At 37.3% G+C, this 21987-nt stretch overlaps 1 protein-coding gene across 2 annotated transcripts; it reads left to right on the top strand.

Moving 5' to 3' along the window:
• Positions 1-3261: 3261 nt before the first annotated feature.
• Positions 3262-11500, top strand: LOC111577525 (flavin-containing monooxygenase 5-like). Of its 2 annotated transcripts, none has more exons than XM_023283855.3 (10): positions 3262-3392; positions 4788-4928; positions 5019-5207; positions 5338-5503; positions 6521-6663; positions 7627-7823; positions 8108-8255; positions 8773-8980; positions 9083-9155; positions 9257-11500. In XM_023283855.3, the coding sequence occupies exons 2-10, from the start codon at positions 4797-4799 to the stop codon at positions 9678-9680; spliced, it is 1680 nt and encodes a 559-aa protein (XP_023139623.1). In that variant the 5' UTR covers positions 3262-3392; positions 4788-4796; the 3' UTR covers positions 9681-11500. The 2 variants fall into 2 exon arrangements, with proteins under 2 accessions (XP_023139623.1, XP_023139622.1); XM_023283854.3 differs by lacking the exon at positions 3262-3392 and adding an exon at positions 3410-3748.
• Positions 11501-21987: the final 10487 nt, after the last annotated feature.

Below are 21987 nucleotides of genomic sequence, written 5' to 3'. Positions count from 1 at the left end.
GGCTTCCTCCCACAGTCCAAGGACTGTTCCACAGGTGTGAATGAGAGTGTGCTGTTTGTCTCTATGTGCAGACAGACTGGTGATCTGTCCAGCATGTCCCCTGCCTTCACCATAAGTCAGCTGGGACAGACTCCAGCTCCCTGCAACCTCAATGAGGATTAAGCGGTGTATGGATATTGGATGAATAGTAGTTTTTAGCTATGTAAACTCAACTTATGAAATTCACTCAGTAGCAGATAGACTCCACACACCCCGCCATGGTCTGTTCTCCTGCTCCCCTCTGGTTTTGCAGCATCAGAGCGAGAACAGCCAGGTCCTGTAACAGTTTCATCCCCCAAGCCATCAGACTCTTGAACTCAAATAGTCCTTCTGGGTGGAGTCACCCACGGTTGCTGTGAAATATAACTGCTGCTACTTTTTTCAATGTTACGTACAATACTGCTGCTATATCTTCACTGTAAAATAAATATGTGCGGATGTGTATGTTTTAGGTGTGTGTGTGATATATAATTGTTTTTTATTTAGAATAATTTTTTAGTTTTTGTTCTGTATCTTCTGTATCTGTCCAATGGCAGGTTTTTTGCATCGAAATTTCAGTCATGGTGTGCACCAACTAGTGTATGTTCTGGTTGACAATAAAGTGGCTATTCTATTCTTTTCTATTCTATTATGTTGCTTATCAGCTGATCCTTGACACAGTACGGCCGAGCCTTTAGCAAACAACAAAATGGTTTTATAGCACTATATAGCAACATGATCCATTGTGATAAGTGTTGTCAGCATAATGTCCTGAACTGTGGGTCCAACTGTGTTTTGATTGCAAAGCTTCAATGTCTATTTCAATGCTCTCACAAATCTCTGTGTTATTTCCTTCAGGCATCAACACTTTCACGGGAAAGTATTTCCACAGCAGAGACTACAAGACCCCTGAAGAGTGGAGGGATAAAAAGGTTGTGGTTGTGGTCAGTACCGTCTGACTGGACCAGGCCGTTGGGCTGGAGCCCGTCAGGCGATTCTCACTCAATGGGATCGAGTGATTCAGCCTTTCAAGACCAGAGTGGTACCAGAACCAGAGACCAAACCTTCGTCTACCCTCAGCATCATTATGGTTTTCTCATGCGCTGCCTTGCTGAGCAGCTTTGTCTACAATAAACAGCCTCTCTCCTCTCTCCTCTCATATTACTCAAAATCCCTCAGTAAGTTGTAAGAATAATGAGTCAGCTGTAGGTGGAGAATGTTTTTAGAATGTGCAATTTGAATAAAACATGGGAAAGTTTTTAAACATAAATGCTGTTTTTGTTCAAATCTATGCATATCTTTGAATATGCTGAATGCTTTTACTTGTTGCAGTGCAGTTTTCTTGGAAATTGACTTGTTTCTGCATCAAATCCACTCACTGAAAGCTCTGTCCAAACTGTTTTTTTCAAGTGAACAGCGGTTCATTTAAATAAATAACCAGTATGCATGAAGGCACCAAGTACATTTTAGCCCTGCTTGTCCATATCGTTATAATGGAACCTGTTAGTCCCAGTGCTTTATGACAGGTGCAGCCAGGCCTCCATGACTTTGATAACAGACACTTCAAGAAGCTTCACTGTTCCAATGATTGCACAATAGTTCAGATATGTTTAAGAAAAAACAGCTGGAGTGAAAAGAAGTGAACAAATCTTGTCATCATTCTACAATAAAGGAACCAACTTTCAACTTTTTCTACAAAATCTATTGTTTTTTAAGAGAACGTCGCTGCACAATCACGCCCCATAACTAACCAATCAATTTATTCTATGATCACTCATTAACTCTTGTTTTGCTTCTATTTTCACTAAACTGCACCAACTCCTTGACAAAATTCTGCACAATTAGGTTGATATTTTTGTGCTCCTTACAACATGCATGAGTACATCAAGTATATTATATTACTTAGAATGGAACCTTTTAATGATAAGTCTTCATGACAAATCCAGTCAGGCTTCAAGAAGCCTCACTGCTCCTTGTCATTCAGCAACAGTCTAGGTGTGGTGAAGATAAAATAGCTGGAATGAATGATTTCCTACATCATTCAACTGCACTCCTGGACGGGATTAAAGAGCACCTCTCTGTGTAAGGTGCAAAATCCATCATGAATTAATCAGTTTAATTCATGATAACTCTCTAAGGCTTGTTTAGCATTTTCTTCACTAAACTACCCAGGCTTCTTGACAAAATTCTGCAAATTTATCTTGATTTTCCAGTGTGCATTTTACTCCTTGTAATGGAGGAGCCTGTTGATTTTTGTTAAAGCTAAAACTTCATAGCAAATGCAAATAGACCTCCCTGACTTTGGTCGATAGAAAAATTCCCAAGAAACTTTACTGCTCCTTGTAACTGCACAACAAATTAAGTGTGTTTAAGATAAAAATGGATTTAGTGAAAAGAAATTTTAAAAATCTCATCATGACTCATAAAATAAGGGAACAACCCCACTTTTTCTTTAGAATCCATTGGTTTTTGAAGAGAACCTCCCTGCACAATTACGCAAGATTCATAGTTACCTAATCGATTTAATCACTGATAACTCATTAACTCTTGTTTTGCTTCTATTTTCCCAAAACTCCACCAACTCCGTAACAAAATTGTGCACAGTCACTTTGATTTTTGCGTGTTTTTGCGTGTCAGCATGACTACACATCTTGTCCCTTATAATGGAACCTATTAACTATAAAACTTTATAACAGCAATAAAAACCTTCAAGGAACATCTTTGCGCATTGGGATTGCACAAAAGTTCACATGAGGTTCAGCAAATATGCCTGGAGAGAAAATACACAAACAGATCTTGAAATGACTCTCATTTTATGGCGGAATTCTTTGCATGATGACAAGAATGAATTGTGCATCATGCGGAGGTGGAGGTACTATTTCACTACATTCAGTGATTAGTTTAAACTAGTCAGTGTCATGTGTGATGTTGACTTTAGTTTTGCAATACTGGGGCTTGCTTTGTCCTGCTAAGGTCTTCAGAAAACTTGCAACAAACTGTTGCCACTCCGTTGCATTACTACAAATAACACAAAAAATAAAAAACATTAAAATACATCTTCAAACAATAATTTCTCATCAAAATGCATGTAAGGCATTAGGTTATCTTGCTTCTTTTAACTTCTAAAGATAGAAACCCTCTCGGGTTCATGACACTGACTATAAAATGGAGCATAAAATAGCATGTTTTGGCACCGAGTAGTGTTTGTCTGTTTGCTTTTCCTCCTGGTAAATAACTGTGACGCTGCAGTGGACGCAGGTTGAGTTTAGGGTAAATAGAAGAAGCTTCACTCCGCCCACCGTCCAGCTACGTGCAACCTCACACTGCGTGCAAGCAACACGAACAAGCTGTTTCCGGACTCGAGCTGCAGAAATGTAAGACATCTGGATACTCGATTGCAACTTTTGGGTACATCTGTGGAACATTATTAAATATAATGGAGGAAAAAGTCGCCCTGACGGCTGGAAAACCAAGTTTGGCAAACATGACAGCTTGGCTCGCTGCAGCTCCTGGAAACTCGCTGACTGGGAACAGTAGTCACATATTTACTACTGGTGAACTTTACACCAGTAAATCTTGACACAAATCAGCAGAGTGAATGAAGCTAGACTGAATAGGGGGAAGTCTGATTTAATCAAGGCATAAAAGTAGGAAAAGCATACTTGTGACCTTCTTCCTGCGTGGATACAGCCTCTTGTTTGCCAGAGAAAAAAAAACATCTCAAGCGTTGGTAGGATTTGATTTTTTTTTTTTTTTTTAATTTTAACCTCTTAATGGCACGTTTTTTAAGGTATTTTAGAGCAAAAATGAATATAAAATGTGTGACATTGTGCTCTCAGCAAAGTAAAATCATCTTAATTTCTTTCTAAACTCAGTCTGTGCTCCATATTTATCCATCAGTGAGTGCAGAAAAGCAGCAGTTCTCAAACTCTGTTCCTTGTAATTAGTCCTACTTATTTGATTTCTAAAAAGAAAAGTCAGATATAAAGGTGGGTCTTGCACAGAAAGATTACAAAATCCACTTGGTTACACAAGAGTTGTCCATTTTTAGCTTCCAGCTGGAGTGAGACTGATTTATTTTATAGGTTATTGATGCTTGTTTTAATTTAATATAATAGAATTAACGGGTTGCACAGGTGCTCAGTGGTTAGCACTGTGGCCCTGCAGTTACAAGATTCCCGGTTCACATCCCAGCCTAGCCCTGGGATCTTTCTGCATGGAGTTTGCATGTTCTTCCTGTGCATTCATGGGTTTACTCCAGGTTCCCTGGCTTCCTCCCACAGTCCAAGGACTGTTCCACAGGTGTGAATGAGAGTGTGCTGTTTGTCTCTATGTGCAGACAGACTGGTGATCTGTCCAGCATGTCCCCTGCCTTCACCATAAGTCAGCTGGGACAGACTCCAGCTCCCTGCAACCTCAATGAGGATTAAGCGGTGTATGGATATTGGATGAATAGTAGTTTTTAGCTATGTAAGAGTGATTTGGCTTTTAATAGTCCAAAAGAAACAAGTGTTGGTTAAGGGAGAAAGGTCACCTTTATCACAATACTCCAAATACCTAACAATCTGACAGAGCCTTCCACCTTGAGGTTATAGACTAATCTTGCTGTTAATAAATGCATCCTGTTTACTGTATTTGTGTCAGACGATAGCATTATAAAAGCATTTCTCTTCTGCCATTAGAACTTCTGTGTTGAGATATTATGAGATTTAACTGTTTTTTTAAGGCAAATTTAAAAACATTCAAACTGATTTGATTTATTTTCATAGATTTGAAGTATGACTCGTCGCGTGGCAGTGATTGGAGGAGGCAGCTCAGGTCTGGCCTGCATCAAGTGCTGCCTGGATGAAGGGCTGGAGCCTGTTTGCTTTGAAAGCAGCAATGACATCGGAGGCCTGTGGAGGTTTAAGGTTTGTGATGCTGTGTGCAGGTTGGACTTTTCTCTAGATTTGATAAGAGATTATGATTTTTTTCCCCCTCGTCTTGGTTTGTTATTGCAGGAGAATCCAGAGTCAGACAGGGCCAGCATCTACCACTCTGTCATCATCAACACCTCCAAGGAGATGATGTGCTACAGCGACTACCCCATCCCTGCACATTTCCCAAACTTCATGCACAACACCCTGATCATGGACTACTATCGGATGTACGCCGACCACTTCAAGCTCATCCAGCACATACGCTTCAATGTGAGGATGCTTTGCTCACTTCCTACATTCAGTTCTCTTATCACCTTCATTTTCATGTATAGGGCAACAAATGATGAAATGTGATGATTAAATGGGTCTGCAAACTCTCTTCTGTCTTCCTGTTGTCCAGACCAAAGTCTCCCAGGTGAAGCAGAGATCAGATTTTTCCCGTTCAGGCCAGTGGGATGTTGAAACAGAGAACAGTGACGGCAAAAAGGAGAAACACATTTTCGATGCCGTGATGATCTGTATTGGACATCACTGCCAACCCAACATGCCTCTCCATGACTTCCCAGGTAACAATTGCATCCTATAAATAGAAATCGATAGATTATCACATCCAATATTAAGTATTTTCCCAAAGGTCTGTATAGTTGTTTTCCTGTTTTAACTGATTGATGATCAAATGCATGAATTTAATGCACCACATCTGTATCGCTCTATCTGCAGCCCACAGCACATCTGATTGGTTACATGTGCAGAGTAGTGGCTCATCAACAGTGAAGGAAAAGCTTTGAAAAGTTAAAAATATGGGAAACACAAGGATTTTAAGTTTTACCGCAAATGTGAATCAGTTCCAAGTATCAGTCATCAATCTCTTTGATTGCTAATTAATCTGCCTTGAAAAACAACACATTAGTCAACTCAACTTATGAAATTCACTCAGTAGCAGATAGACTCCACACACCCCGCCATGGTCTGTTCTCCTGCTCCCCTCTGGTTCTGCAGCATCAGAGCGAGAACAGCCAGGTCCTGTAACAGTTTCATCCCCCAAGCCATCAGACTCTTGAACTCAAATAGTCCTTCTGGGTGGAGTCACCCACGGTTGCTGTGAAATATAACTGCTGCTACTTTTTTCAATGTTACGTACAATACTGCTGCTATATCTTCACTGTAAAATAAATATGTGCGGATGTGTATGTTTTAGGTGTGTGTGTGATATATAATTGTTTTTTATTTAGAATAATTTTTTAGTTTTTGTTCTGTATCTTCTGTATCTGTCCAATGGCAGGTTTTTTGCATCGAAATTTCAGTCATGGTGTGCACCAACTAGTGTATGTTCTGGTTGACAATAAAGTGGCTATTCTATTCTTTTCTATTCTATTATGTTGCTTATCAGCTGATCCTTGACACAGTACGGCCGAGCCTTTAGCAAACAACAAAATGGTTTTATAGCACTATATAGCAACATGATCCATTGTGATAAGTGTTGTCAGCATAATGTCCTGAACTGTGGGTCCAACTGTGTTTTGATTGCAAAGCTTCAATGTCTATTTCAATGCTCTCACAAATCTCTGTGTTATTTCCTTCAGGCATCAACACTTTCACGGGAAAGTATTTCCACAGCAGAGACTACAAGACCCCTGAAGAGTGGAGGGATAAAAAGGTTGTGGTGATTGGAATCGGGAACTCTGGAGGAGACATAGCAGTGGAGCTGAGCAGAGTCACCAAGCAGGTTGGACTGAGATAGTTACACACCTATACGGAGAAATAAGACTTTATTTATCCCACAGTGGGGAAATGTGCAGAGGATAGTGCAAACATGCAGGAAACATCAGTGGAAATTAGAAATAAACAAGAAATATACATAAATACCTCTGATAATGTACAGATTCTTCCACATGTGGAAATTCAGATATTGCACAGAATCCACTGGATATGGAAAACATATCTATATAAAAACCACAATGTTATGGCAGAGATGTTCTGTGATTAGAAATACTGATATAAAACTGAAGTAATGATGCCACACAGATTTTTGCCTGATATTGTACCAAGTTTTTAAATGTGTAAAATATTGAGAATGCACAGGTTTGAATGTGTAGATGTTGCAATGTGAAATACTTGAGTTTCTCCATGTGTGGTCCACTTAAGAGAAAAAAATTATTTTTATCATCGGGGTGCAGTACAAAAGTCCTTAAAAAAGTTTTAATTAATGAATTTACAGAGCTTGTAATATGAATTAAAGGTGAATACGAGCGCATACCACATGGACGCAAATACCCTCAAGCAGTGAGCCCCCAGTTCACTTCCCAACAAGCCCAGACCTGTACTGCATACCATTCCCCATTTATTTCCCCAATTTCCTCTCTTTTTTCACTGTAACTCACTAATAACAGTGAAAATGCATAATAATTGTAACAAGACAAAAAGAAAGGAGTTCAAGCCAGTATGTTCAATTTATTGCATATACAACTGAAATAAATGTGATGAAGTACTATGTTACCAAACAAAGCGCTACATTGGACAGTATGGGTGTTATTGCACTATTTTGACTTGCAGATAACACTATATTCTGAATGCTCTTTACAAATGCTTCATCTAAGTATTAATATTTCAGACACAAAGCATCCTTGCAAACTATTTTTATTTCAAATGACCCGGACAGCGGCTACCTACCATTTCTTTTCTGTTTTAGCTTTACCTGAGCACTCGAAGGGGAGCCTGGGTTCTGAACAGAGTTGGGAACAGCGGGGTTCCCATCGATCTGTCCTTCAACAGGTTCACAGGTTTTCTACGGAGAAACCTACCCTTTGGTTTTTTCTGTTCTCTGGCAGAGAAGAGACTTGACCAGAGATTTGATCACGCTCTGTACAATCTGAAGCCAAAGCACAGGTTCAGTATTTATATAACTATGTCTATATCTGCATGTTGTGTTGTAATATAGTAAAACATTTTAATTTTAATGACTTCACTGCAGTTTTTCCGAGCATAATCTTATGGTCAAGCTTTTGGCCTCACTATTTGCGTTGCTTTATAGCAAAATTATAGCAATATTTATTCTGTGCAACTGATGTTACTGGTGGCGCTTTACACTACTTGCCTTGTTTATATTAAAATACCTGCATTGTTCAATAAATTGCAGTCATATACCTAACCAGAGTGGACATAAATTTCAGGTTGTTCAGCCAACATCCCACAGTGAACGATGAGCTTCCCAACCGAATCCTGTCTGGAACAGTTCAGGTGAAACCCAACATCCGCAGATTTCAAGGTTCCAGTGTGGAGTTTGATGATGGAAGTGTAGTGGAAGACGTTGACCTGGTGGTAAGTTTATGCATAAACAACACTCACCCACTTGTATAGTTTATCTGCCCTCCTTACATTTTGTTAATAAAAAAAATACAACTGGCATGCAGTTTTACAATGCATGTACAAAGTACGAAGCCCACTTTTGTTGCTTGTCAACATTGAATCACAGCCATTTTCATTTGTCTGTTTGGACCAGAATGTCTAAAAAAAACTCATGTCCAAGTGAAAACACTCTTCCACAAAGTAATGTCACTTAATTAAAAATAAGAGAGGAAAATAATTGATTGCATAAATATTCTCCCCATTTAAAGTGACTCACCCAATGCAGCGCAGGTGCAATCGGTTGGTGCTAGAAGTCACAATTGGTGAAATAGAGATCATCTGAATGCAGGGACTTTGTCAGAAGTGATTGTAGTATAAAGACACCTGTATCTGGAAGGTCCAGTCACTTTTGAATTAGTACACTTAGCTTTACTACACCATTAAGACAAAAGAACACTCTGCATGACTGAAACAAGCCTCTTCCTTGCAGGTTTTTGCCACAGGTTACCGGTTTTCCTTTCCATTCCTGGCTTCACAAGTGCTCTCAGTGACTGAGAACAAAGCATCTCTGTACAAGTATGTGTTTCCTCCTGAGCTGGATCAGCCCACGCTGTCTATCATTGGTTTAGTGCAACCACTGGGAGCCATTATGCCCATCTCTGAGATGCAGGCCAGATGGGCCACACGTGTCTTTAAAGGTAAAAGAGGTTCTTTAAAAAATGTAACTTAATCTCATCACTTAGGCTTTTACAGAATTATTTTGTTGATAAAATTAAACAACTATGTTTCCTTTCAAACAGGCTGCATAAAGCTTCCTTCAGTGGCTGCTATGCTAAAAGATATCCAGTATAAACAGGAGACCATGGCCAGAAGGTACTTAAGTGGATTCAGTCAACTTTGTGATTACTTGCATATTTAAGAAATGTAGAGCACCAGATTTTTCTGCATATGTTCAACTGGAGCCTTGTTTTCAGGTATGTCACCAGTCAGAGACACACCATCCAGGTCGACTATGTTGACTACATGGATGAGATAGCTGAGATGGTGGGAGTCCGACCCAACGTCTTCAAGCTGCTGCTGACTGATCCCAGAATTGGACTGAGCGTGGTGTTTGGTCCAAGCACACCCTACCAGTATCGTCTCGGAGGGCCGGGAAAGTGGGCCGGAGCCCGGCAGGCCATCCTCACCCAGTGGGAGAGAATGGCTAAACCCATGCAGACCAGACCCTGTGAAGTCGAACCCAAGAGATCCGTTATGTGGCCTCTGGTTCTGTCAACTGCTGCTGTGAGCTTGGCTGCCTATGTGAACAGGAGCCAGCTTCCAGCCATCCTACAGGATCCATCTGCATTGCTGGACAGGATTAAGGAGCACCTGCCTGCAATGCTGCAAAGTTCCTAACCAGTCAACTTCATCTGTGACCGCTCTTTAGAAGCTTGCTATGAAAACGTTTGCACTGAACTACACACTACACAAATGTCTGAAATCAACAAATTACTGATATATTAGTCAATGATGTAATTGTATGGTAACTTCGAAGATCAGCTCGGCTCATAAACTGAAAGCTTTTATTCAGCAGATTCTTTTATTAATTAATGTCCAATTCACAAATATGTTTTGCTTCTGTATTTTACTGAATAGTTTTAGGACTATTTGACTGAAAGACTGTCTTTATCTAATAATCTCACTTGTTTTGTTTGACAGAGTGGATCATGATGACTACATACATTGCATTTCTTTTGCCTTGTTTTGTCTCGTCTATTTCTTAGAGAACGCATTTTCATAAACCATTCTGACTTCAAATATCTTCCGTATAATGGCTTTTTTTTTTCAAATTCTTACTATTTTATAGTCCACAAAAGAGAAGATCCAGGCACTCATCGTTTGCAAATATGAGGATTTTTAATGGAGGGCCAGGAACATTAAAAAGCACACCAACGCGTGTCGGCTTACGCCTTCATCAGGATGTGAATACTCACAGACAAAGAGAGCACCTAATTATAGTCAATGTCTCCAGGTGTGCAGTCACATGACTGACAGGTCTGATGTAATACCTTTGTCAAGCTCTAGATGTAGACAATGGGCACAGAGAGCAGGAGTTTACAAGAGAATGATCCTCTTTTAAGACAGGTGTTCCCTGAGCCCCCAGGAGTAAGTTTCCGAAGAGCTCCTACAATCAAGGATAGATTAGTTAGGAGCTATCTTCCTTCATCTAAACCCACTACATGGCTTTCCCGTCCAAAAGGGAACTTTCCTTGTGGCCACTGTAGGTATTGTGATAACTTGATAAAAACTAATACTTTTATAGATATTGGTAAGAGCAGAACTTATTTCATTAACTCTTTTGTCAACTGTCAAACAACCCATGTAGTGTACCGCCTCCAATGCCCATGTGGATGTTTTTATGTGGGGCTTACTAAAAGAAGGTTGAGGGATAGGGTGGCTGAACACTGCTATGCCATTCGCTCAAAAAACCAAAACTACCCCATGGCAAGACACTATATGGATATACATGACTGTAATGACTCTACTCTAAAAGTGTTGGCACTTGAAGTTATCACTATGGATGCAAGGGGCGGTGACAAAGTCCTCCGCCTTAGGCAGAGGGAAGCTTACTGGATACATGAACTCAGTGCCACAGTGTACCCTGGCCTCAATGAAGATTTTGACCTTTCTTGTTTTTTGTAAAACCTTGAGTTTTTCTGTTAAATTTGTATTCTCTTGTAAACTCCTGCTCTCTGTGCCCATTGTCTACATCTAGAGCTTGACAAAGGTATTACATCAGACCTGTCAGTCATGTGACTGCACACCTGGAGACATTGACTATAATTAGGTGCTCTCTTTGTCTGTGAGTATTCACATCCTGATGAAGGCGTAAGCCGACACGCGTTGGTGTGCTTTTTAATGTTCCTGGCCCTCCATTAAAAATCCTCATATTTGCAAACGATGAGTGCCTGGATCTTCTCTTTTGTGGACTATTACTATTGCCGTTTCCCATGAGCACCTTCGTATTGCAGGATACCAGAAGCTCCCTGTTATTTCTTTTCTTACTATTTTATATATGTCTGCAAATAAATTATACATTTGGATTGTCAGTGTTTAAAATGATGGATTCCACCATTTATAGTGAAGTTCGATATGCATCAATATGAACTTCATATCAAGTGCAATTTAAACTAACCTTGTTCATGAAAATGTATTAAATACGTTTTTAAAATATATGCTATGGTTTGTTTGTTTGGTTTTTTTTGCTATACCAGAATGTGATGATGAACAAGGCTGAGACGTAACAGTGTAATGTATAGCTACATTCACATGATTTTTGTTTTGTTCTTTCTTTATACTGATAGAATTGTTCAGGTTTACTCACATTAATTAATTCAGAACTGGTTGCATCCAGATGCTTTTTACAATGTCAAATGAGAATAAATCAGTTACCCAAAACATTTTGATGTCATATTTTAAATAAGTTCCAAAAACTTCTCTTGTTAAAATGTTATTTTATTGTATTCTGAACAAGGGACAAGTATGGAAAATGTATAACTGTATAAATAAATCTGGCTCCAATACTAGAAATTACAGAGCTTGGAACTTTTTATCACTTCCAAATCAGTCATCATGTCTTGACTTACATAAGAGCAGAAAACACTTAAATCTTTATTTGCTGCAGCTGTTAAAATTAGTTTTTAGTGTTGTTTGTAAAAGCAAATATTTTCAGTTCTGGTCAAAAACTTCTTTTATTTCATCTCCAAACTCTAGCTTCATAATACGTTTTCTTTTAATTTGAAGGACCTTCTAAGAATAATACTGATGTTTTCTTTTCCAGCAGACAGAGCAGCAGTTCCCCTGATATGCAACCAACAGCACTGTGTAATAAATCAGAACAGTCACATCAGTGTTGTTTACTCATCATTCTACCAACTGAATTGCCAGGTTATGCAGAGCTTTTGGCAAGGGAACATTTCAATGTGGGTCACTAATCAGAGGTTCTTTTAATCAATAAAAACAGTATTTTTTAAGCTTCTGGCTCGCTTTCATTAACACCAAGACTTAACTTTGTAGAATATCATGCAGTTATCCTCAGATGCACCAAAATAAGTAAGTTAAAAAGCTTAAAAAGCATCAATATTTACCTGAGGATGGGTGTGTGCAGTATGTTATCGATGCTGACTGCGCTGAAGGTCAGATAATTGCTGTGTTAACACAGTCCCACAACTGCTAGTTTAAAATGTGCACTTACAGTGGAACGAGTGTTTGCATGATAACATGGAAAAACTTGGATTTGGATTATTTGATTTTCAAATGCTGCAAACCTTTGTAGTCTCTCATTATTGTTTATTTTTTAAATAAAACTTGCTCCTAATGCTACAGCTTACTTCACAGGATATTGTCTACATCAGAGTGGATGCAGTAGATATGGTTGGAGTTTTCTGTTCTTTTTTTTATCATTATTATTATTATATTTAATGTCTAATCATGTTCATATGAATATGATTCTGAATTGCAAGCAGAGATCTAGGTCAGTAGTTACTCAAAATAACTACTTGTCAGTTGTCTTTTCATTGGACAGAACTTTGAACTGGTCGACTTGATCCAGTTGCATGAATAACTGTCTGACCTGAGGCTGGAACTGGTGAGTTGCTCAATCACTGCACACTGTTCTGATATTATGTCAGAGGGTTAAAGTGTGCTCCAGGTCATCCTCATTCAAAAAGAAAATGAAAAAAAGTATTGTTAATATTGTTTTTTCTAAAAAAAAAAAAATAAATAATAATAGTTTTTAATTGTAATTTTGTAGAACACTTCAGTGCCATTTTACAGATTTTTCTCTGCTAAAAAAACAAATATTAACTAGTAAAATCTCAGAAATAAAAGGCATTAAATGATATGTTAACTGTTGAAAAAAACAGGCCAAAATGATAAGTAATGTCCAGATTTAAAAAAAAATATATATATATATATATATATATATTTATATGATATATATATATAATATATATATATATATATATATATATATATATATATATATATATATATATATATATATATATATATATATATATATATATATATACATATATATATATATATATATACATATATATATATATATATATATATATATATATATATATATATATATATATATATATGGGTCAATTTGGACCCGCAAGACAACACGAGGGTTAAGGAGCCTTAATATGAACCTAAATGCTTTTCTACCAGTTTCAACAGTGAAACAAATCCAGTAACAAACACGTCTTTGTAATGAATGTGCAGCAGGTTGACTCAGTAACTCATTTAAAATCCTGTTTCTGAAGCCGACTGCTTCTCTTTATGTACAGTGTAATTGTTGTGTTTGTCCAGCAGATGTCAGCAGAACAGCAGTTATGAGGAGAGTTTGTTCAAGATGTGATTATTACAGAGCAAACAGTGAGCTGAGCTTTGGACTGATGCAGGGCTGCAGAGAACAACATCACAGATATTCATGCCAGCTACAGTAGAAAAGTAGATAAAAGCAGTAAAACTCCTCACTACATGTTGAACTCTCGTCTGTAACTTTATTCATGTGTGAAGCTGAAGGAGGAAACAAACCTGACAACCAGCAGCAGTCCAGAATAACGTTGATGTTTGTGTCTGAACTAAATCCAACCGGTTCAGTTGATCAGACATCTGATAGTTTGTTAGTGGATTTAATCCAAAGTGGCAGAAACTAGTAAATATGATATCATTTCCTGTTTCCTCGTTTCTGACTGACACGATGACACAAACTTAACTGCGTGTGGTCTTTGTTCTTTTGTATTTTGTTTCAATTTAAAACCAACTTTTTTCTGGTTCCAAGATAATAAAAAAATTGACAAAGCAACTGCATCTAATATGTAATCTTGGATTGTGCAGATTCCTTGTTTGATTTCTCATTTGGTATCAGCAGTAGAACTGAGGACAGACAGGCAGCAGAAATGAAATGTAAAAATGTTCAAATCAAAGCTGAAAGAATAGAACCACACTTTTATGACTTTCTGCAAACACAGGATCTGCAGCAGGACTCTGATCCAGAAAGCAGGTTTCTTGTGAAAACTCTGAGTTTGTTGCTCTGAGATGAAGGAAAGTCCAATTACCATGGTAACAGACTGTGTGAACATCAGCAGGTTTTTCCTTCAACAGACTCTGTCTCTCTGACTCCTGCTGAGCCTGAAGGATCTGTCTGACTCACCGTTTCTACCTGTCAATGAAACATTTCTATCAGAAGTTCATACTGACCAGTTTCTACATCCAGTCACATTAATTTCTCATTTCTGGCTTTTCTTCTTCACACTCTCCACAGTTGTTGTGTTTTTTCCTTCTATGGATTTAGTGTAGGCCGCACAGTTGCTCTGTGGTTAGCACCGTTGCCTTACAGCTAGAAGATCCCTGGTTCGCGTCCTGACCTGGGCCTGGGATCTTTCTGCATGGAGTTTGCATGTCCTCCCTGTGCATGGGTGGGTTTTCTCTGTGTACTTCCTCCAACAGTCCAAAAACATGCTGAGGTTAATTGATGATTCTAAATTGTTTGTAGGTGTGAATGTGAGTATGTTTGTTTGTCTCTATGTGTAGTCCTGTGATAGACTGGTGACCTGTCCAGGGCGTCTCCTGCCTTCGTCCTAAGTCAGCTGGGATAGACTCTGAGACGCTGGGATGTGTTATTAATACTTACTTCATGTCTGATGTGATTATGACTGTGATTATGACTGTAATAAATGGTTGACTTGAAGGTAGTTATTTGTTGATTATAACTGACACAATGACAGATGATGCACATACTGCAAAACAATATTCAGATCATTTACGAATTATGAATTAAAATAGATAAAAATGTCAAAAGTAGACAAACATAACTCAATAAATATCTGTAATAAGGTCATGCATAAGCAAGCATATTAACCCTGCCCCAGAACTATACACACTACACTTCTGTACCTTTACACCTCTGGCAATTGGTATTACATGATTTCATATTGACTGGACCCTGAACTAAGATAATGTACACTGGTCTTTAATGCCATCTAATGGTTACTTCAGAATTTACCTCAAGTTTTGTTTGAAAAAGCCTCATGTATTGTACCATCCCTTGTGCCTCGCTGTATCATACTGGGAGCATGTGATGAGGAAATCACCTCCTGTGTCTCATGTAGTCCAAATCAGCAGCTAAGGCAGTTTTTTAAATTTGTATTCATTTTAATTTACAATGAGACTGTGTCAAGTGACCGCCTAAAAATATGAATAATCAAGACTAAATCAAAACTAAAAAAAATTACTAGTAGCGAAAAAAAACTATTTTGTTTCTTTTGTCATTTTTATGTAACTTACTGAAACATTGAAGGTAAGCAGAGACACTGATGCAGGATTCCCTTTTTGAAGGATTTTCATCCCATTATGAATATGTTTTAATTTGGGTTTGTTAATCAAATATAAACTCTAGAAAGCTGTAAAAAGATAGATAGATAGATAGATAGATAGATAGATAGATAGATAGATAGATAGATAGATAGATAGATAGATAGATAGATAGATAGATAGACTATAGATAGATAGATAGATAGATAGATAGATAGATAGATAGATAGATAGATAGATAGATAGATAGATTGATTGATTGATTGATTGATTGATTGATTGATTGATTGATTGATTGATTGATTGATTGATTGATAGATAGAGTCGTTTAAAATTATTTTAATGAATTAATGATAACAATTAAAATGTAGGTGAATATTTGAAATTTCCTGACTTCAAGCAAACCGCCTGCCCCGAGCCACCGGTAGACCCCGGAACAAGATTCATTCACGCGTGACTCGTTGACATTTGGGTTGCCAGGTTTGTAGAAACCGAGGTTTAAATGTCACGCCGTGAAAGTCAATGCACTCACATATTTGAGATTTTGTTAAGTCATGTTTGTATGGTTTCCTACTTCAAATTTAGCCGTTTTATTGTTGTTGTTATTAATAATAATACTTCATTTATAAAGTACTTTTAAGAATTAGGGTTTACAAAGCAGGTTAATTTGATGACTAAATAGCAGCTGTGAGCCTTTAGAGACAGGCTAAGTAACAAACCAATATGAGAGTGACATTAAGATTAATGTACCTGCATTTTTCTATTCCCAACTCTGGCATCATTCACAAAATGTCCAAGATTGTTTTCAGCAGTGTGCTAGCTTAAATACACCAACAAGTGACCACATAGTCCTATGTTAAACTGCAAATGAATCTTATTTCTGTGTCATTAAATTACTGGGAAACAAAAGGCATCAATGAAACTAAAGAAAATCTGAATGCATTCAGTTATATGACTTTTTACTACATGCAATAACAGTTCAGTGTTTCAGCCATCTAAATTAAGACTTTTAAACTAACAGAAAAATGCCTCGGGTTGTTTTTTAAGCTTCATTATGCTTCTGGGTGCTCATTTTTTGCTTTCCTGTAAAAGAATATTGTGATACTTTACTCTTCTGTAATGTAATCATCATTTGCAATCATCCTGCACCTACCAAAGCTGAATACTGTGTAGCTACTGTGGGTTACACCCTGAAGAGCTTTACTTTAAAATGTATGGATATTGCGTACTTCTTAAGAATTTCATCATAAAATAGCAATTAGAATTGATGGTTTTTAAAAGCTTTTTTCTTTCTTTTTTAAATTTGTTCCCAGAAAACACCTTTAAAATACATTGAAACTTAAAACAATCTGGATTTTTTTTCCTATTCGGTAAATAAAATATAAAAAAATCTTATATTTGCTTTTTTGTAATGCATTTATCATTTGCAATCAACCTGCGTCTAATAATGTCATATTTTATAATTTCGTCATAAAACACCCATCTGAATAAAGGCTTTATCACTTTTCTTGTCTTAAGAATGCCTTCAGTCTTGTTCTTTCTCTCCATTTTTGTGTCCCTTACCAAAAAGTGTCTTCTTCTAGAAACATTTAGCTCTCTGGATTTTTTCCATTTTTTTCTGCCAAAAAAAGCAGCATTATTGCTTTTGTAATGTAGGCCTAATCATCAGCTGCTAGCACCTGAAGGAAGTTTGTTTGTTTGTGTATCCTAGCTTTTATTGTGTACAAATATTGTCTTTTTTGGGAACTTTTTTGCTTGAGGGATGCCTTGATTTTTCTCTATTTTTTGGAACTTTAGTGTCAAACACCTTTATTATGCTTGTCTAAACTTAACTCTATAGGTGACTGGACCTTATTTGAATAACTGATGTGGATAACTACTTAAAAAAATGTGTCTGCCTGAGCACCTGCACAGGTTGAATCTGAGAAAGAGGGATGTGAGGGAATAAATCTGGCAACTCCAGTCTGCCATCTTTGATTGTGAGACAGGCCGCGGCGCGAGCGGGGCCTCACTCAACTAGAAAAACGGTCTGGCACGAGATAACGGGTGGGGAGAGACACGGAACCACGGGACGACCGAGCACCGGTTCCCGCAGAAACGGCCCGACAGACGAGCACAGACTGGCGGCGTGAAACGGCGGAGAGGACACGCAGCGTGAAGCCGTGCATGTGGAGAGCAGTTTGTTGGCAGCCGACGAGCAGAGTAGCTAACCATCGTTAGCCGAACTGGGTTAGCAGGCTAGCCAGCTTTTGTAATCCGCCGGCCAGACACACACATTCGTCCGCCGCAAACCAGGCCGAAACCGGATTTCAAGTGAGGCGGTACAGCACCCGAAAGGACAAAGAAGGCACCGGCGGTGGCAGGTGGGTCTGAGTGACATGCCAGTTGGAAATGTGAAGTATTGCCCGGTGGCTGAGATGTTGGTGTTCACACAGCGTTAGCTTGTTAGCATAGTTTGGCCACTGACGGGCTGAAAGTGGATGTGATGGCGACTAGTGAGAAGCGAAACTATGCACAACGATGCAAGCTGGCGGCCTGCTCTCTGACAGTCGCATTGTGCAGTAAAAGCGATGTTGTTGCCCGCATTATAACGTTGGCGTTTTTGCATCTAACTTTTGTGCAACTAAAGTGTTATTTGAGCCCGGTCTGGTTTAGTTCCGGGCGGTTTTAAAAAAAAAAATATATATATATATATGTATATATATATATATATATGTATATATGTATATATATATATATATGTATATGTATATATATATATATATATATATATATATATATATATATATATATATATATATATATATATATATATATATATATATATATATATATATATATATATATATATATATATATATATATATATATATATATATATATATATATATATATATATATATATATATATATATATATATATATATATATATATATATATATATATATATATATATATATATATATATATATATATATATATATATATATATATATATATGGGTCAATTTGGACAACACGAGGGTTAAGGAGCCTTAATATGAACCTAAATGCTTTTCTACCAGTTTCAACAGTGAAACAAATCCAGTAACTAACACGTCTTTGTAATGAACGTGCAGCAGGTTGACTCAGTAACTCATTTAAAATCCTGTTTCTGAAGCGGACTGCTTCTCTTTATGTACAGTGTAATTGTTGTGTTTGTCCAGCAGATGTCAGCAGAACAGCAGTTTTGAGGAGAGTTTGTTCAAGATGTGATTATTACAGAGCAAACAGTGAGCTGAGCTTTGGACTGATGCAGGGCTGCAGAGAACAACATCACAGATATTCATGCCAGCTACAGTAGAAAAGTAGATAAAAGCAGTAAAACTCCTCACTACATGTTGAACTCTCGTCTGTAACTTTATTCATGTGTGAAGCTGAAGGAGGAAACAAACCTGACAACCAGCAGCAGTCCAGAATAACGTTGATGTTTGTGTCTGAACTAAATCCAACCAGTTCAGTTGATCAGACATCTGATAGTTTGTTAGTGGATTTAATCCAAAGTGGCAGAAACTAGTAAATATGATATCATTTCCTGTTTCCTCGTTTCTGACTGACACGATGACACAAACTTAACTGCGTGTGGTCTTTGTTCTTTTGTATTTTGTTTCAATTTAAAACCAACTTTTTTCTGGTTCCAAGATAATAAAAAAATTGACAAAGCAACTGCATCTAATATGTAATCTTGGATTGTGCAGATTCCTTGTTTGATTTCTCATTTGGTATCAGCAGTAGAACTGAGGACAGACAGGCAGCAGAAATGAAATGTAAAAATGTTCAAATCAAAGCTGAAAGAATAGAACCACACTTTTATGACTTTCTGCAAACACAGGATCTGCAGCAGGACTCTGATCCAGAAAGCAGGTTTCTTGTGAAAACTCTGAGTTTGTTGCTCTGAGATGAAGGAAAGTCCAATTACCATGGTAACAGACTGTGTGAACATCAGCAGGTTTTTCCTTCAACAGACTCTGTCTCTCTGACTCCTGCTGAGCCTGAAGGATTTGTCTGACTCACCGTTTCTACCTGTCAATGAAACATTTCTATCAGAAGTTCATACTGACCAGTTTCTACATCCAGTCACATTCATTTCTCATTTCTGGCTTTTCTTCTTCACACTCTCCACAGTTGTTGTGTTTTTTCCTTCTATGGATTTAGTGTAGGCCGCACAGTGGCTCGGTGGTTAGCACCGTCGCCTTACAGCTAGAAGATCCCTGGTTCGCATCCTGACCTGGGCCTGGGATCTTTCTGCATGGATTTTGCATGTCCTCCCTGTGCATGGGTGGGTTTTCTCTGTGTACTTCCTAAGTTAATGTACACTGGTCTTTAATGCCATCTAATGGTTACTTCAGAATTTACCTCAAGTTTTGTTTGAAAAAGCCTCATGTATTGTACAATCCCTTGTGCCTCGCTGTATCATACTGGGAGCATGTGATGAGGAAATCACCTCCTGTGTCTCATGTAGTCCAAATCAGCAGCTAAGGCAGTTTTTTAAATTTGTATTCATTTTAATTTACAATGAGACTGTGTCAAGTGACCGCCTAAAAATATGAATAATCAAGACTAAATCAAAACTAAAAAAAATTACTAGTAGCGAAAAAAAACTATTTTGTTTCTTTTGTCATTTTTATGTAACTTACTGAAACATTGAAGGTAAGCAGAGACACTGATGCAGGATTCCCTTTTTGAAGGATTTTCATCCCATTATGAATATGTTTTAATTTGGGTTTGTTAATCAAATATAAACTCTAGAAAGCTGTAAAAAGATAGATAGATAGATAGATAGATAGATAGATAGATAGATAGATAGATAGATAGATTGTTTGATTGATTGATTGATTGATTGATTGATTGATTGATTGATTGATTGATTGATTGATTGATTGATTGATTGATTGATTGATTGATTGATTGATTGATTGATTGATTGATTGATTGATAGATAGAGTCGTTTAAAATTATTTTAATGAATTAATGATAACAATTAAAATGTAGGTGAATATTTGAAATTTCCTGACTTCAAGCAAACCGCCTGCTCCGAGCCACCGGTAGACCCCGGAACAAGATTCATTCACGCGTGACTCGTTGACATTTGGGTTGCCAGGTTTGTAGAAACCGAGGTTTAAATGTCACGCCGTGAAAGTCAATGCACTCACATATTTGAGATTTTGTTAAGTCATGTTTGTATGGTTTCCTACTTCAAATTTAGCCGTTTTATTGTTGTTGTTATTAATAATAATACTTCATTTATAAAGTACTTTTAAGAATTAGGGTTTACAAAGCAGGTTAATTTGATGACTAAATAGCAGCTGTGAGCCTTTAGAGACAGGCTAAGTAACAAACCAATATGAGAGTGACATTAAGATTAATGTACCTGCATTTTTCTATTCCCAACTCAGGCATCATTCACAAAATGTCCAAGATTGTTTTCAGCAGTGTGCTAGCTTAAATACACCAACAAGTGACCACATAGTCCTATGTTAAACTGCAAATGAATCTTATTTCTGTGTCATTAAATTACTGGGAAACAAAAGGCATCAATGAAACTAAAGAAAATCTGAATGCATTCAGTTATATGACTTTTTACTACATGCAATAACAGTTCAGTGTTTCAGCCATCTAAATTAAGACTTTTAAACTAACAGAAAAATGCCTCGGGTTGTTTTTTAAGCTTCATTATGCTTCTGGGTGCTCATTTTTTGCTTTCCTGTAAAAGAATATTGTGATACTTTACTCTTCTGTAATGTAATCATCATTTGCAATCATCCTGCACCTACCAAAGCTGAATACTGTGTAGCTACTGTGGGTTACACCCTGAAGAGCTTTACTTTAAAATGTATGGATATTGCGTACTTCTTAAGAATTTCATCATAAAATAGCAATTAGAATTGATGGTTTTTAAAAGCTTTTTTCTTTCTTTTTTAAATTTGTTCCCAGAAAACACCTTTAAAATAAATTGAAACTTAAAACAATCTGGATTTTTTTTCCTATTCGGTAAATAAAATATAAAAAAATCTTATATTTGCTTTTTTGTAATGCATTTATCATTTGCAATCAACCTGCGTCTAATAATGTCATATTTTATAATTTCGTCATAAAACACCCATCTGAATAAAGGCTTTATCACTTTTCTTGTCTTAAGAATGCCTTCAGTCTTGTTCTTTCTCTCCATTTTTGTGTCCCTTACCAAAAAGTGTCTTCTTCTAGAAACATTTAGCTCTCTGGATTTTTTCCATTTTTTTCTGCCAAAAAAAGCAGCATTATTGCTTTTGTAATGTAGGCCTAATCATCAGCT

Source organism: Amphiprion ocellaris, chromosome 2, assembly GCF_022539595.1.
Source record: "Amphiprion ocellaris isolate individual 3 ecotype Okinawa chromosome 2, ASM2253959v1, whole genome shotgun sequence".
NCBI lineage: Eukaryota > Metazoa > Chordata > Actinopteri > Pomacentridae > Amphiprion > Amphiprion ocellaris.
The sequence above is the reverse complement of the archived record's forward strand: the minus strand, read 5'-3'. Positions and strand labels throughout refer to the sequence as shown.